The sequence below is a fragment of the Perna viridis genome, chromosome 7 (genome assembly GCF_037379345.1).
Source record: "Perna viridis isolate PV_CMFRI_1.1 ecotype Kerala chromosome 7, ASM3737934v1, whole genome shotgun sequence".
In the NCBI taxonomy this organism is placed as follows: domain Eukaryota; kingdom Metazoa; phylum Mollusca; class Bivalvia; order Mytilida; family Mytilidae; genus Perna; species Perna viridis.
The window spans coordinates 43,272,982-43,289,945 of NC_142451.1; the positions used below are offsets into that span (position 1 = coordinate 43,272,982).

The 16,964-nt window shown below is 33.3% G+C and overlaps 1 protein-coding gene and 1 pseudogene across 1 annotated transcript; both read left to right on the forward strand.

Annotated features, from left to right (window-relative positions):
- Positions 1 to 6,813: 6,813 nt before the first annotated feature.
- On the forward strand, positions 6,814 to 9,351 carry LOC148612814 (neuronal acetylcholine receptor subunit alpha-6-like; annotated as a pseudogene).
- A 1,811-nt stretch (positions 9,352 to 11,162) lies between these two features.
- LOC148612815 (neuronal acetylcholine receptor subunit alpha-6-like) lies at positions 11,163 to 12,579 on the forward strand. The gene has a single exon (XM_088594566.1). The coding sequence runs from the start codon at positions 11,215 to 11,217 to the stop codon at positions 12,463 to 12,465; it is 1,251 nt and encodes a 416-aa protein (XP_088450692.1). The 5' UTR covers positions 11,163 to 11,214; the 3' UTR covers positions 12,466 to 12,579.
- Positions 12,580 to 16,964: the final 4,385 nt, after the last annotated feature.

Sequence of the window (16,964 nt, forward strand, 5' to 3'; positions counted from 1 at the left end):
GACCAAGTCCATTGATTTTAATGTTTTTACATCGAACTGTGACATGTTTCTTGTAACAGGAACGACCTGCATACACAAATAAAATTTAAAAAAAACAGTTACTTTTAAAAACTGAAGATAAGGGAAATATGACAATGCACACACACACACACACATAAAAAACTAGCGCACTAGCAGTATGAACTACCACAAAAAACACAGATGCTCTTGAAAGAAGTCATGTCCTGCTTCGTCAGCGACTGTCGTTACATTGCAAAATCCAGCCGGGATGAAATTCAATAGGTTGTCAAGATGTGAAACCTTACTGAAGATATTTTGTCTCATCTGTTGGATAGAAACTTCATATCGGTCAATCAAAGTTTGACGATGACCTTTAAACCTCTGTAGATCCTTGGTCTACAAAGAAATTACATGTGCATATGACATGCACTACAGGAACGGAACAACTATGAGTTCTATATTTTGTTGGTTGCATGGTGATGTTTTAATATTGCCATTAAGAATTTTTACAAATATTTTGTTTATTATCTATAATTTGTGTGGTCACTAAATCCGTAAATTATATTTTAATTGTTCCTGTAAATGACGTTTATCTATTTCTACCGCACAACTTTTGGTGTGTTTTTTTTTTCTCAAATATCGTATATATGTACTTGGATGCCAACTTCTTTAAAAACCTGTACATCATACCGAAATTACCAATATTTGTATTCATATGACATTTTTGTGTTCTGGTTGTCTTTCAAGCTTCATGCAGCGACAGATGTTCGTTTCTTCTCTTACTAATCGCTGCATACATGCCTTTCGAATTTCTCGGGTGTTATTTAGATCATAGGTCGTTTAACAATTCGATAACGTCGTGTAAAATTAGTCTTTTTCCCCTGACTTTTCTGAGAGGACTGGCTACAGCGTCTAGAGGGAATTTCGAACGTCAAATGTTGTTCGGTGCTTGGTTGTCTTTGAATTATATATAATAGGATAAAAATTACTAATACTCATACCAAAGGAACAATCATATGAAAATAGGAGATGTATGATTGCCCATGAGACAGTCATCCACCAAAAGCCAAGCAACGAACCTATTTAACTTCTACTAGTTACTACGCGGTCTTCAATGATGGCAAAAGCCATACCATAAAGTAAACCGTGAAAGTCACCAAATTAAATAAAGTGAAATTTTCCATAAAAAATTCTGTCCAGTGGTTTTTGAGAAAAAATGAAAGTAATAATTACAATAAATTTGCAAAATACGTCGTAAAAGTGCAATTACTCAAACACGGCTTAGCAGTTTAAAAAAATTACCACAGACAGATCTCATTATGCTAAACACTTTTACACCCATATTCAGAATTTCGATAAATCTAACGGTTTTTGAGATAAATGAGAAAAACTTGTCTGATCCATATGTTCCATTTTTAGTAATGGCGGCCATGGCTTCCGACGGATCAAAAATCTCAACATCAGGTCTTTGAGGACTACCACAAAGAACATTCATACTATGTTTGGCTCTAATTGGTCTTGTAGTTTCAGAAGAGAAGAGTTTTGAAAAATTGTTAACGAAGACGAGCTACGTCGACGGACGCCAAGCTCGCATTGCCCTTAGAGTCATATGAACTGAAAATGGAAGATGGTTTCTATACGGATGCATTTAGGCTACTAGAATATTATTATCCATGTTAACAATATATATATTTATTTTGTGGTTTGTTGTAGATACATGTTCATGTAGATTCGTTTCAGTTTCTTATGTTTGTTTGTTTAAGGTTCTATATAGGTTTTTGCGTCGACGTCATGACTTATACGTTACATAACATACTATTTCGGAATATCATTGGGAAGAAACTTCTAGTGGTGTGTGTGAAAGGATAAGATATGGTTTGTGATATATAGCAGTTGAACGTGGGTAGTTTCGAGTTTGAGGTTAACAAGAACATAGTCACCAACCATCAAAAGAGGATTCTAACAGATCTTTTGTGCATCAATCTTTTCTTTCCAAAAAGACAGAAATAATAACTGTCATTGTACATTTGGTCATGTATATACTAATCGAGTTTCATAACAATTCTTTAGAAACTCAATTCAAGCTTAAAATGACGACTCGGACGTCGACATTGTGATCGCGTGTTGCGTGTACCGATCCATAATGGTCAGCTTTATTACTTCAAAATGAAGTACGATCAAAAAAAATGCCGAAGCATTTTTTATCCATCTATTACCGAATTACAAAATGCGTCTTAATAAGTGTATAGCGATATCTTAGGTAGGTATGATTTGTCAAAAGAAAAGGGTCGAGTTGAATACGAAGGTACACTGTACCACTTTGTTTTACTTACGTTTCATCAGATAAGATAAACGTCATTGTTAGGACGTCTCCTTATTATTTTGATATACTGAGAAATGTTGAAGATATTCCTGGGACAAATATGGCCTCAATTTCACCACTAATTTCCCTCTGACTACAAACGATTGATTGATTGTTGGGGTTTAACGTCCGAGCAGCAATATTTCAGCTATATTCAGGCGATGAAAATGAAAGGGATGGTAAAATGAACATGAAATGATGATGATGAAATAAAAAAGAAGGATGGGACACGAGGATAATAGGGTTGACAAATTTTGATTGCCACAAGAACAATGGAGGGATGGGTAGGGTCGGGCAATTTAGCCTCCTGTGGCGGAGCGCAAAGGTTCCTACCCTATCGAATACTGCAGCAGGGTACTTTAACGTGCGAGGAACGTGGCATCTTTCCCAACACGGTGCACCACTATGGTTTGCAGTCAGGTTTTCCGTATTATAGCCCGACTACCCCAGTTTTAATTTTATTAATTCTACAGAGAGGGCGAAAATGTCTGGATACTGTTTTGAGATGTTCCCAATGTATTAAAGATAAACTCTATTTACATTGACATGTTGGTCAATAGAAGGACAATAGCCACCTATGCACAATAAGTGATTTAAACTATATAAACGAGTGGACCATATCAAGCGAATCTCAAGTGTTTGTTTATTTTTGCACTCTCTGCAAGATTGGAAAAAAAATAACCCTGCCAAATTATAAGTCAGGACAGTTTTTGATTAAGTTTTATATCAACTTTATGTAACTTTTTCATATCAAGAGAATTCTAAGCCTGAAAAAGTATCTGGATACACAGGTTTGTCCGAAGTCAGAGGGAAATTAGTGGTAAAATTGGGGTCATATTTGTCTAAAGGTAATGATGCACCTTAACATTGTTCAGCGAGTTCTGATTTATACACTTAAATATGAGAGATCTTTTCTGAATAACACCTTATCTTGATTATCGATAACTTTTTTAAGAAATGAATAAACTCTGAATTCATTTTATCAACATCAAATACGATATTAATACTATTTTAAACCAAAAAAAAACGAATTCATACAATTCATACCACATGAATTTATGAATGTTTGATTCTCGAATGACAAATCCCTATAACACCATATAAAAAACCCTAAATAAGCATTTACACACTAGATGTTAATAGTTCTATATGTTCTTTAATAGCGTAATTAGTTATTAATTGTGACGTACAAGGTAAAATTCAAGATAAAATGATCATATTTTATGAAAACATTATCAATCGGTCGAAATAGTACTTATTTTAAAGTAAGCTTCATATCACTGGTCGAAGCGCTGCCTTTAATGACCTAATAATGACACAATAAAGTTGATGTGTTTGATATCTTCAAAAAAAAAAAAGAGTTTAACTACGTGCTTTGGGCTCGATGTAACCGTCTTGAAGGCCTCATGGTAGCTTGCTCGCCTCGCGTGCGTTAAATTATTGGTCCATTTTTGGACGGAGTCGCACCGAAAACATCAGAATTGGTAGTCTTTTCTCAGTCAAGTATTCAGTATTTTAGGTAAAAAGAGAATGAATACTAGTTGGTTGCCGTAGGAGATTAAACTACTACCAATAAATCACTATTGGCTCAGCGGAATTCTCTACAAAATAAAGAAGAGTATTAACTGGGTGTGCCATTTATTCTTTAGTTTTTTTTGTGGAATTCCTTATAGTTTAGTTGAGTTATCTATAGTGTTCTGTGTGTAAACGTCTAAAACGCGATTTATCTGTTTCTTGGCCTAGCATGAGATTCGAAACATATAAAACACTGAGGTTTCATTCCTTGAATAAAACATAGGACTCCTTTAGCTGCTTTGAATACTCTAATAGAACGTATCTGTACAAAATTTGTCTACCTATTTCGATATATTAAGTTTTGACTACTTCTTAAATATAATTTATTCTAATGTAAAGTCTTGAACTTTGTAAGTTTTGAATTCCAATGCTGATGATGAAACGTTACATCTTCAAGCATGAGTACAGTAAACCGAACTTTGCAATATCTTTTTATGAATGGTATTTTTGTATCACTAATAAAATTTGCTTTAAACCGATTTTACTACATAGGTTATTATCAAACCAAATTATCACAGCCACTAAATATGAACACAAATATTTACCGATATAAGGACAAAACATTTTTGTCCGGTAAGCCTCAGATAAATCAAACTTTTAATACTTATTATGAAAGGTGAAAATAAGGAAAATTTTAAATGAACAAGTCATAGACAGTTTAGTCTAACGTTTTTAACGTGTATACTTTATACATTTGTACATAATTTAATGCACTAACAACAAAAATATTTAAAACTCACCACACTTAAATACAATTACAAAATAAAACTGATAAAGTTCATATTTCTATTCTATTATAATCGAAGTTTTATTCTGAGGCTATTTTTAGTGCTTTTTTTTTCTTTTTTTGCCGATATATTTGTGTATGGTATTTGGTGTTTTAAGTTCATAACGAGAATAGGTATGATGAATATGACAAAGAGAAAACAATTTCAACAGAATGAGAATGTCAACCCAAGGCCACCCATTGGTATTCGTTGAACGAAGAGGAAATCCTCATACCTCGGGGTAGGCTGAAGCTGGCCCAAAAACATAAAAAAAAATGTTGCCCTCTATACCCAAGTAACATAAAAATGAACTAAATGAGAATACGAAACAAGACATGCAGAGACCAGAAATTCCTGACTTGTGATATTTTGTATTTTACGAATAACATCCACGTGCAAGTACAATCATTTGAATAAAAAAATGTCTACTTCTTTTTATGTAAGAAGGGTAAGGTAAATGACATTCTATCTTAAGTACATCATGAGTACATTTAGTTCTTTGTACGAATAGTGTGTAAAGTAATGAACATTGCCACTATCAATGGGAATCAATCGTGGAATCAAAAGTATTGGATTGGAACGTTGTTGACATTGCTCTAAGAGTTCTTTTTAGGTATATTTTGAATATTGGCTATTACTTTCTTATAGTTACTTCTTAGCTTATTCTAATATGACGTCTTTAACAGGCTTTGAGACCACAACTGTGGCGATTTTCGATTGCCATATGAGCAGCACGTGACTCATTGGGCATGGCTTGTGTGTGTGTGTAAATTACTGTCCACCTTAATCATGTAAATTCAAGTAATTCATATTTAATAAAGATATTATTAAACATAATGTTTTAGAAAAGTTATATTATATTACGCAAAAATCACTTACACACATACTCGATAGCACTCGCCACGTTCGCCATCATGCATGAAACCAAACAATAACTATCGTCAATGAATGAAATATTGTACCTGTCCATGTGTGAACACTGTGACCTTATAATGCAAACGACTATTGGCATATCTAACCTAACATCGTTCTACTTAATTCGCCCTTTCCTTCATATGGACTAATATGGCTGTGAAAAGTTACCGTAATAGGTCACGAAAATGTTAAAAAAAAAACAAAGTAAAGTTATTGTCCTATTAGGATCGAAATAAATCACGGAATCTTCATTTTATCATTGTTTTTCAACAGACTGACTGTTATAGACACGTAACTCTGAGACTTTACTTTGCTCTGTCACGTGATCTCTTGAAATGTAAACTGTCAATTTCGCTTATATTGCTGTAACCTTGCAAATGTATTTTGATGCCAGATGTCACACAGTAAACTTTAGCATGACCCTGGAGTGTACGTAACATTCACATCCCTCTTGTTGAATGAAGACTTGGTCCACAGGGATTATTGGTAAAAAAGATATGGGTCTCCGAGTTACTTGTCTACTCAGTCTAGTATAAAAATACCAAAATTCTAAAAACAATGTCAACTTTAAGCAAACTTCCGTTTCCACAAAGACATGGTTTGTAAAGTTTTAAAAAATCATCCAAGCTTAAAATATAGACATCGACACAATTTGCAAAAAAAAACTACAACCAAAAAACAAACATAAAGCCGATGATAGACATGTCAGTTCAGATGTAATGTATATTTATTAGCTATGAAATCAATAATTTGAGTCTGTGAATAATAATCTGCATAATAATATCATGACTATTTTGATAGTACTGATATACCTTTAAACATCCAACACTTTTAATCTATTACTCTCATTAAGTTTTAACTATTGATTTGTTTACTCAGTTTCACTATTTTGAACATAAAATAATATTGATAGTTTTAGAATAGAAAAGCTTTAGACATTTTTAAAGTGATGATTAAAGTAATGAACAAAACAAACGTTCTAATTTATTGAAATCTAATATAATCACTGTTTTTATTCATCAGTTAACACTGTGATATAACAATTCCCAATCCACCACAGTTCCAACATTGGTTCTATTGGGAAAAATGTCATCTGTTGTTATTCTGTAATTTAATGAAAATAATAGCTGGTGTACAAAAATACCCATTGACATATATGATACCATCAGTCATAACACTTTGGTTAAAGTGTCGTATTGTTCTGTTTTGTAAGGTTGAGTTACCTTAAGTTTGACTAGAATATAAAAATGTGTAATGCAATTCTAATATTTATGAGCGTTGTTATTTCGTGTACGGGGATTACGAAAACGTCGCCAAATAAACAAATTGAGGATTTGTGGAATAACATAACAAAAGACAGAAACAAAAAGATTAGACCTGTTATGAATACATCTGATCCTGTAGAAGTATATTTTTATTTTCATCTTACTTACATTCAAGGGTTCGATGAAGTCAAAGGAAAATTTAGTGTTCATGGATACTTTGGCGTTCATTGGTATGACCACACAATATCGTGGGACCCGGATGTGTACGGTGTAGAGTCTTTGACCTTTAATGAAGAAGTTTTGTGGAAACCAACATTTGTGTTATCAAATCCACATGGAGATCCTAAAAGGCTTTACGAAGACGATTCTGTAAAACGTGTGTTTCACAATGGCAAAGTGGATTGGTTTCCAAGTGGAACTTTTGACGTCACGTGTTAGGCAGATGTTTTCCGATATCCTTTCGATTCGCAGGAATGTTCGATTTCAGTTATCGTTGAGGTTTATGATATTAAAGAAGTTGAAATCATACCAATAGATTTTTATAACTTTTGGTTTGTCCCTCATAGAACATGGGACTTTGTTGGAAAAACATTTGAAAAAATTGATGCACCTCATTTTGTGTATTTTCGTGTGAATCTAAAAAGGAAACCGTTGTTTTTTGTTTTTAATCTTATTCTTCCGATCGTTTTAATGTGTTTCATGAATCCCTTTGTATTCTTACTCCCGGCAGAAAGTGGTGAACGAATCGGGTATTCTGTAACTGTGCTACTAGCGATCGCTGTATTTCTTACTATTTCATCATCAAGCCTTCCAGCAATATCTGAGCCAATAATACCATCGATATGCATACTTCTTTTCGTTGACGTTGCGTTCAGTGCAACTATTGTTTTGTGTGTGATTGCAACACTCCGTTTCTATTTCCGTAGAGAAGACATCCCAGTATCTAAAGTTGCCCTTGGTTTCGTGAAATACTGCCGATATTTAAGATGCGGTTGCTGTCGTAGGTGTTTCAAGGCCACAGTACTCAAACCACAGGAAAAAGACGTCAAGAACGGTAATGAAATATTGCCAACAGGCGAGTATCAATATAGGGGAACAGATGGCTTCAATCGTAAGTTCATATCGCCCACAGAGAAATTGTCAATATCATGGAAAGATGTCGGACAGGAGTTGGATATAGTTTTTGGTACAACAAGCGGCTTGATTATGATTTTCATGCACCTTCTATACATTATGACAGTGATGGAAGTAATTAAGTGGTAAAGTCTGCTAGAGAGCTTGGTTTTTTGTTGTCATTTTTGTTGTTGTTGTTGTTTTTTTTTTTCGCACCATTAGCCTCAAAGATTTGTTTTATAATTTGACTATGGTTTTGCTAATGAACATTTTGAAGGCAAATGTATGATGTATGAGTAAGTGAATACTATGCAGGAAGTGTAAGTTGTGATTACATCCAAAATACTACTCATTAGTAATCCTTCCGCATCCAAAATGCTGTCAATTAGTAATCTCTACCGCATCCAAAGTGCTTCTAATTAGCAATCTCTACCACATCAAAAATACTTATGATAAGTAATCTCTACCACATCCAAAACACTTCTTATTAGTAACCTCTACCACATCCAAAAAACTGCTTATTTGTAGTCTATACCGCCTCAAAGAATTCTCTTATTATTAGTAATCTCTGCCGCATAAAAAAAAATACTATTAATCTCTTCCGCATCCAAAATACTACATCTTTGTAGTTCCTACCGCATATAAAATACTTCTTCTTCTTATAAGTAATCTCTACCGTATCCAAAATACAACTTATAAGTAATCTCTACTGCATCCAAAACACCACTTATCAATAGTTCCTACTGCATTCAAAATACTACAACTACTTATACGCAATCTCTATCGCATACCATAGTATAGTGTTTCATTTGAATAATGTGATTGTAATATCAATTGTCAATGAATGCTTACTGTTATTTGCAAGCACTTCCCTTTTAATTGTTTGGTGAAATTAGTATGTCACCTTTTTTAAGATTATTGATTCGTACTATTTTTTTTTCTGGACATTGTCTCCTTTGATCTATCGTGTCGCCGAAAACTGTTGAATTTTTGGGGGAAGAATCTCGAGTCCGACGGGCCATTGCATGTAATAAACCAATTCAGAAATTCAATTTCCAAACTCGGTAGCAACGTTGCAATATCCTAGCGTACTCGTAAAATACGTCATTAGCAATAGCAATCCCAGACTGCCATATAGTTCCTGAATCGGTCTTTTATGCATAAATAATTGTTGTGATAAAAAACTTTGACTTCCTTTCCGAATTCATGTGAATTTAACTAACTTCCAATTTAAAAATGAAAGAAAATCAAACAAACTGACGTTAATGATAGTTAATTGTTTAGATTTTTTTTGGCTTGTCCATATATTACACTGGGTTTTATATTTATTCTATCAAGGAGGTAGACCTAGGGTAAGGGACATAACTCTTGAATTCAGTAATATGTTTGTATTATATTCAATTTCACCAAAGCCTTTCAAGCTTTCATTTGAAATAGAATGAAATCAGTTCAAGTTACTTTGATGCTTACATGAGATTGATTTAAAATGGTGAATACAAATGTTCCAATGATTTGTTAGAGTTGTGTCCCTTACCCTAGGTTTACCTCCTTAAATGTAACTAGTAAATAATTTGCCAGAGTGAAGACAAAGGATCGGACAAATATATCACATATATTACTTTTGAAAAATAATACCATCATTGACGATATATTTCCTATAACAAGTTGTACGTGGAGCTTTCTCAATATGAGTTTGCTTAAATGAATTACTAAGTTAATAAATGAAAATGTATCTTACTGAATAAGACTCAATGATACTATTAAGTGTTGAAATGGCATACAAAGACGATAATTATGAATTGGAAAATTCAAAGAGGCTTCACATAGATTAATGATACAAAATTACAAGAAGGCTGGACATGGCAAAATATATTTTAAAAACAGCTGGACGTTCAAAATAGTTACACATAGATGCTTGGCACAAAATTAAAAAAAAAACGAACTGTAGAAATATTTTCATATCGATTCAATACACAAAATGACCTAAAAGGTGGACTTTAAATTAGTTTCGTTCACTCTTACGAGGCAGACTTTTTAGCTGATCTAATCCAAAAGAAAGAATACCGTTTAGATAGATCCTTTAATCTTAGTTTCCGCTACATAGATAACGTATTATCCATAAACAATTCTAGTTTCGTGGATTTGATACATCGCATCTACCTCAAAAGAACTTGAGTTAAAGGATACTACAGACACTGTGGAGTCAGCCTCATATCTTGACCTACACTTAGAAATCGATGGTATCGCGCTAGACTTCTCACAATTAGGCTTCTGGAACAGGGTTATATTGCTACAAGATCGAATTCATCAGTACAGAAGTTTTATGGTCGTCATCATGAACTCGTGGATCGTTACGGTGTATCAACCTGCACCATGAAAACTGATTTGTTCAAAGTATCATAGTTTTCCTTTCCTCTTTCGTCTACCCTACCTTGGACTTGACTTTTTATGAGCAAATTTACTTTTGTTACTTTGTAAGTATTGTTTTAGTTACTTTATCTTCTTTGTTATGATTGTCTAAATCCATGTTTGGTCTTCGTTCTTGGATTACATTCTTTTGATTTCCGCTAGAATCTTAGTTCCATTGATTACTCTTTCAAATCGATACATGATGATATAGTTTGACATTACGTCAATTCGTGACACAAAATTACAAAAAAATACTGGACTGATGAAAAATTTCACATTGATCCATTATCAAACAACGGACTTTTGAAACATCCAGGATAGGAACTAAAACACGAATGTTGCAATCGGTCTATGGACGACATCTTTCTTTTTTAAAGTATGTTTTTGGACAAAAGTTGGTAATTAATAATTTTTCACACAATTAAAAAACATTTCTGTCGCAGAGGTATGAAAGTCCTTCTTTCATAGTTTGAGGGGAAAACTATACAGTTGTATTTCCTCTGTTACCTGAAGTAGTAAAAAGGAAGCCAGTGCGATCAGATCCATTCCTTTTCCTACTGCTGTAAATCATCGCACATTAAGGAACTCAAAGTACACAAATCCATTCCTTTATTATACACATAATTAGTGTGCAAACGTAGTTGACAAAGCAAGCTTTTCATTATATCTAAAATATCGTAAAAGTATTGCTAAAGTGACATTAACGCTCCAGTTGGCACCAATGAGAAAGTGTCTTATTATCCTTTTAATAAAGAGTGACTGTAATTTAAAATGACAACGATTATTTTACAAAATATCATTATTTATTATGTTGTTCTGTAAAGTCGTCACTGTTTTTGCTTGTTTAAAGATTGTTTCTACATATTCAACTGGACATATTGCAGCACTGTGGAATGATATAATAAAAGACCGTAACAAGGAGATACGACCAGCAGAAAAACCATCGGATCCTGTCGTTATATATTTTTACTTCCATCTGACTAATATTCTTGAGTTAAACGAAGTTCAAGGAAAATTATCAATTCGAGGATATTTCGGCGCTCACTGGCATGACTCAACTGTGAAATGGGATCCTAAAGTTTATGGTGTCGAGTCCCTCACTTACAACGAAGAGCTTTTGTGGAAGCCAACTTTCGTGCTTTCTAATCCATTTGGACAGGCACCGAAACTTCACAAAGACGATTCAGTCAAACGCATTCATTACCACGGAAGGGTTGATTGGCTGCCGTCGGGCACATTTGACGTCACTTGCGAGTTTGACGTTTCAGCTTATCCTTTTGACTCACAGAACTGTTTTATCGGTGTAGTAGTGGAAGGATATGCGGAGAGTGAAGTTTTTCTCGTTCCAATAGGTTTTTATACAGACTGGTTGGCTCCACATAGAACTTGGGAGCTGATAGAAAAGAATATAACTAGAATAGGTGTTCCACAAGTAGTATACTTTCACATGACTTTGGAAAGGAAACCTATGTTTTTCGTATTTAATCTTATTCTCCCTATAGTTCTTATGTGCATCATGAATCCGTTTGTATTTCTACTTCCGGCTGAGAGTGGTGAACGGGTTGGATATTCAGTCACTGTTTTATTAGCGATTGCTGTGTTTCTTACGATATCATCATCGAGTCTTCCAGCTGTTTCTGAGCCAATCATTCCTTCAATCTGTATTCTTTTGTTTGTAGATGTTGCTTTTAGTGCTGTGATTGTGTTGATGGTAATATTTACATTGCGCTTCTACTTAAGGGATGAAAATATTCCTGTATCAAAAATATGTGCTATGTTTGTGAAGCTAATGAGATTAATAAGATGCGGATGTTCTCGCAAAGTTAATTCCAACGAACAGGAAAAAGACGAAACTGTATGGACTACAGATGAATATCAGTACCGTGGAATCAAACGGTCTGACCTTGCTTCCATTGAGCCTAATGAAACGGCGGCTGTGACGTGGAAAGATGCAGGACAGGAGCTTGATATCGTTTTCGGTTTATTTAGCGGCATTATCATAGTTGTTGTACATTTAATATACATTCTGGTGGTTTTAGGGGTGATAAAATGGAAATAAAAAGCTTATCTATAGAAAAAAACAATTAAGTAACAACATATACTTACTTTTTAATAAAAAAAAAACTAAGAAAATCACTTTTTATTAATACAGAAAAAGTTAATAAATACTTATGATGTATTTAAGATATAAATTTACCTTACCCATTTTACATAGAAAGAAGTAGACATTTTTTTATTCAAATGATTGGATTTTCAATTGGATGATGTTCGTAAATACAAAATAACACAAGCCAGAAATTTTTGGTCTATGGATGTCTTGTATCGTTTTGTCCGTTTGTTTATTTTTTTATGTTACTTGGGTATATAGGGGAAATTCTTTCGTTTTATGATGTCTTAGGGCCAGCTTCAGCCTACCCTGTGGTATGAGGATTTCCTGGTCGTTCATTGAAGACCAATGGGAAGCCTTGTCATCCTGTTGAGGTTGTTGTCTCTCTGTCATTTTCACAATACCTATTCTCGTTATAAACTTAAAACACAAAATACCTTATACAAAAATATCGGCAAAAAAAAAAAATTATAACAAAGAAACCAAAGCACATTAAAAACACACAAATAGCCAATAATAGAAGGACTGTTCAGGGACATCAAATCCCAAGTACGTAAGTCCAAAACGTGAAAGCAGGAAGTAGAGGCGATCTTCATACACAATGAAGATAACAAAATGAACTGCAATAACATATAAAAACTCAAAAATAAGGAAAACAAGGACAATAAAAATATAAAGCATTTACAATGTGAACTCCATCAAAAAGGTGTTTAAGGGTAAGTTTTAAATTTAAGTATGGTTCTGCCTAAAAACCAGGCAGGGGTGATTCATCATATCTTAAGATAATCAATTAAACTGTATAAATACATTTGTTATGTCCTAACAACAACTCTTCCTACGTTCATATCTTCGGATCTGGCACTTATAGTGAAATATTTTTTGACTGGTTATAGTGTAAAAATTCTGGCGGGAAGTTTTCATGCACTTTTTCTGTAGTAGAACATAACAAAAATTTAAGTGTTAATATCTCCACTGGGCAACTTTCATTTGCATTTATAGTTTTGAATACAGTTTCTATGAGGCCTTCTGAAGGATTTCCAATCTAAAAACATTTGGGTTTTCCTATTCATGTTAAAATATTTTTTGACTTATTATAGTGTAAATATTCTAGCGGAAAATTTTTCAACACATTTTTGTGGTAAACCATACCCAAATTTAAGTTTTGATATCTCCAGTGGACTACTTTTATAATTACTTATATTTCTTAATACCGTTTCTATTGGACCTACAGAATTATTGGCAATACAAAATATTAAGTATTAAGAAATGCATGAATCATCCTTAATAACCATCTGCCTGGTTTTAAGGCCGAGCTGTACTTCAATCACTTTTTATGAGAATACGTATGAGAATACGATGTAACAGTTATACTCGACTGTCTGTGTAACGTGTATGACTAATGATAATATTGGCATTGAGCATGAAACACTTTATGGCAACGTGAACTCTTAATAAAACTTTGATTGTAATAGCTTAGAAATATCACCGTATCAGTTTTTTTTTTTTGTAATTGTATTTAAGTGTGGTAAGTTTTAAATATTTTTGTTGTTAGTGCATTAAATTACAGACAAATGTATAAAGTATACACGTTAAAAACGTTAGACTAAACTGTCTATTACATGTTCATTTAAAATTGTCCTTATTTTCACCTTTCATAATAAGGATTAAAAGTTTGATTTATCTAAGGCTTACCAGACAAAAATGTTTCGTCCTTAGATCGGTAAATATTTGTGTTCATATTAAGTGTTTGTGATAATTTGGTTTCATAATAGGTTTAAAGCAAAGAACGAATGATGATAAGCGATACAAAAAAAAAAAAAAAAAAAAAAAACATTCATAAAATGATATTGCAAAGTTACTGTACTCATGTTTGTAGATGTAACTTCTATTCATCATCATCATCGGAATTCAAAACTTACAAAGTTCAAGATTTAGGAATAAATTATTTTTAAGAAGTATTCGAAACTAAATATACCGACATAGGTAGACAATTCCAGTACAGATAAGTTCTATCAGAGTATTCAAAGGAGCTGAAGGAGTAATGAAGCCTCATTGTTTCATGAGTTTCGTATTTCGTAATAGAGCTGAAGGAGTCCTATGTTTAATCGAAGTAATGAAGCCTCATTGTTTTATGAGTTTCGTACTTCGTAATAGATCAAGAAACAGATAAATCACACTTTAGACTAAGTAAACAAACGGCACACTAAGATAACTAAAATTAACACAAAAAAAACCTAAAGAATAAGTGGGCGAACCTATTTAAGAGTCCCATTTGATTTGTAAAACTTCCGCTGAGCTAATATTGATTCATTGATAATAGTTAAATCTACGGCAACCAACTAGTATTCTCTTTTTACCTAAAATACCAAATGTTTGACTGAGAAGCAGTGACTACCAATTGTAATGTCTCTGTTGCGACTCGGTCGAAAATTGAACCCAAAACCTAACGCATTTGAGGCGAGCACGCTACCATGAGGCTTTCAAGGCGGTTATGTCAAGTCTAAAACAGATAGTTACCATTAGCCTTCTATTTCCATTTTCAATAAAAACTTTTTTAAAAAAGCACACAAATGTTTTTTGACCGGTCGAAGCCATTAAAGGCAGTACTAACAACGAGTGACCTGAAACTTATTTTAAAGTAACAATTATTCGGTCGATTGATAACGTTTTCATAAAATATGATCTTTTTTATCTTGAATATTTACCTTGTACATTTCTGTTAATAACTGATTACGCTATTTAATAACTCATATAACTATTAACATCTAGTATGTAAATGCTTTTACAGAGTTGATCTTTATAAATGCATTGTATTGTGCTTTAGCAGGGAGGTGTCATTCCAGTGTCAAACATTTATCAATTCATGGGGCATGAATTCGGTTTTGTTTAAAATTGTATTAACATCGTATTTCTTGTTGATATGAATTCAGGGTTTGTTCATTTCTTCGAGAAGTTATAGATGATTAAGAAAATGTGTTGTTCAGAAAAAGATCTCTCATATTTAAGTGTATAAATCAAAACTCGCTGAACAATGTTAAGGTTCATCATTATCTTTAGACAAATATGGCCCCAATTTCACCGCTAATTTCCCTCTGACTTCGGACAAACCTGTGTATCCAGATAATTTGTAAGGCATAGCATCCCCTAGATATGAAAAAGTTACATCAAGTTGATATAAAATTAAATCATTGAAATGACCAGCCTTTTGCAGTGTTATTCTTTTTTCAATTCTGCAGTTTGGGAAAATAAAGAAACACCTGAGATTCGCTCGATATGGTCCACTCATTTACACAGTTTAAGATACCTATCGTGTATAGGTGCTATTGTTCTTCTATTGACAAGACTGTCAATGTGAATAGAGTTTATCTTAAATACGTAGGGAACATTTCAAAACATTATCCAGAACTAATTCATTTTCGCCCTCTCTGCAGGAAACAATAAGATTAAAACAGGGAAAGGCCAGTTTTTTATATAATGTTACATCAAATGTACTCAGCTTTCTAGTATCTAGGGGATGCCATGCCTTAAAAGTCTTCTACATACACAGTTTCGTCTGAGGTCATTGGAAAGTTTGTGGTGAAATTGAGGCCATATTTGTCGATCGGTAATGAATCGTAAGGAGGAAGACCTAAGGTATGGGACGCAACCCTTAGAATCCATTGGAACGTTTGTATTCAGCATTTTACATCAATCTCATGTAAGCATGAGTAAGCAAAGTAAATTGAATTGATTTAATTTTGTTTCAAATGAAAGCTTGATACGCTTTGGTGACATTGAATATGATACAAACAAATCACTGCTTTCAAAAGTTATGTCCCTTAATCTGATCGAGTCTACACCCCACCCTTAAACAACTATCCAATATACATATGCTAAGAATAAACTAATTTCGCATGCAAAACATATCGTATTTACGATAACAAGAGCCATAATATTTATAGGTTTTCCTAAATTTGAAGTAACCATCATTCCAATTTTCAACCTTTTCACGCATAAATTAGTAAATAGTACTCGTAATCATTTTTTGACCTTTCACCTCGGTAACAAAGAAATTTTAAAACGTTTAAAAACGGAAATGGACTATTGATATTTATACAGTTTTGAATAAGTTTGTTTATACGTTTCATTGGTACACCATGAGGATCCTTTATATGCATTAGTTTTAAATCAAAGCTGTTTCGCCTTCTCACGTCATTATACCCCTCTCTGTTGCAATCAGGTTGTTTTTCCACAATAAGTAGGTTCGCAGGTCTCTTAAAAACATTCTCTTTGAACTTAAAGTGCTTCATCGAAATGATTTATGTGATGAATTGTACCGAATTTTGTCGTTTCGTTCACTGGCCCATTTTCTGTTTTAAAACTACCTGAAGAGCGATGATCTTTTGTTGATCTGGGTATTATGTGTGTATGTTAAAGTAGTAAGAACAAATCAAAACAAAACAAACAAAAAA

Excerpts from the sequence above, each read along its gene's own strand:
- LOC148612815 (XM_088594566.1), top strand. The coding sequence starts at position 11,215 with ATGTTGTTCTGTAAAGTCGTCACTGTTTTTGCTTGTTTAAAGATTGTT.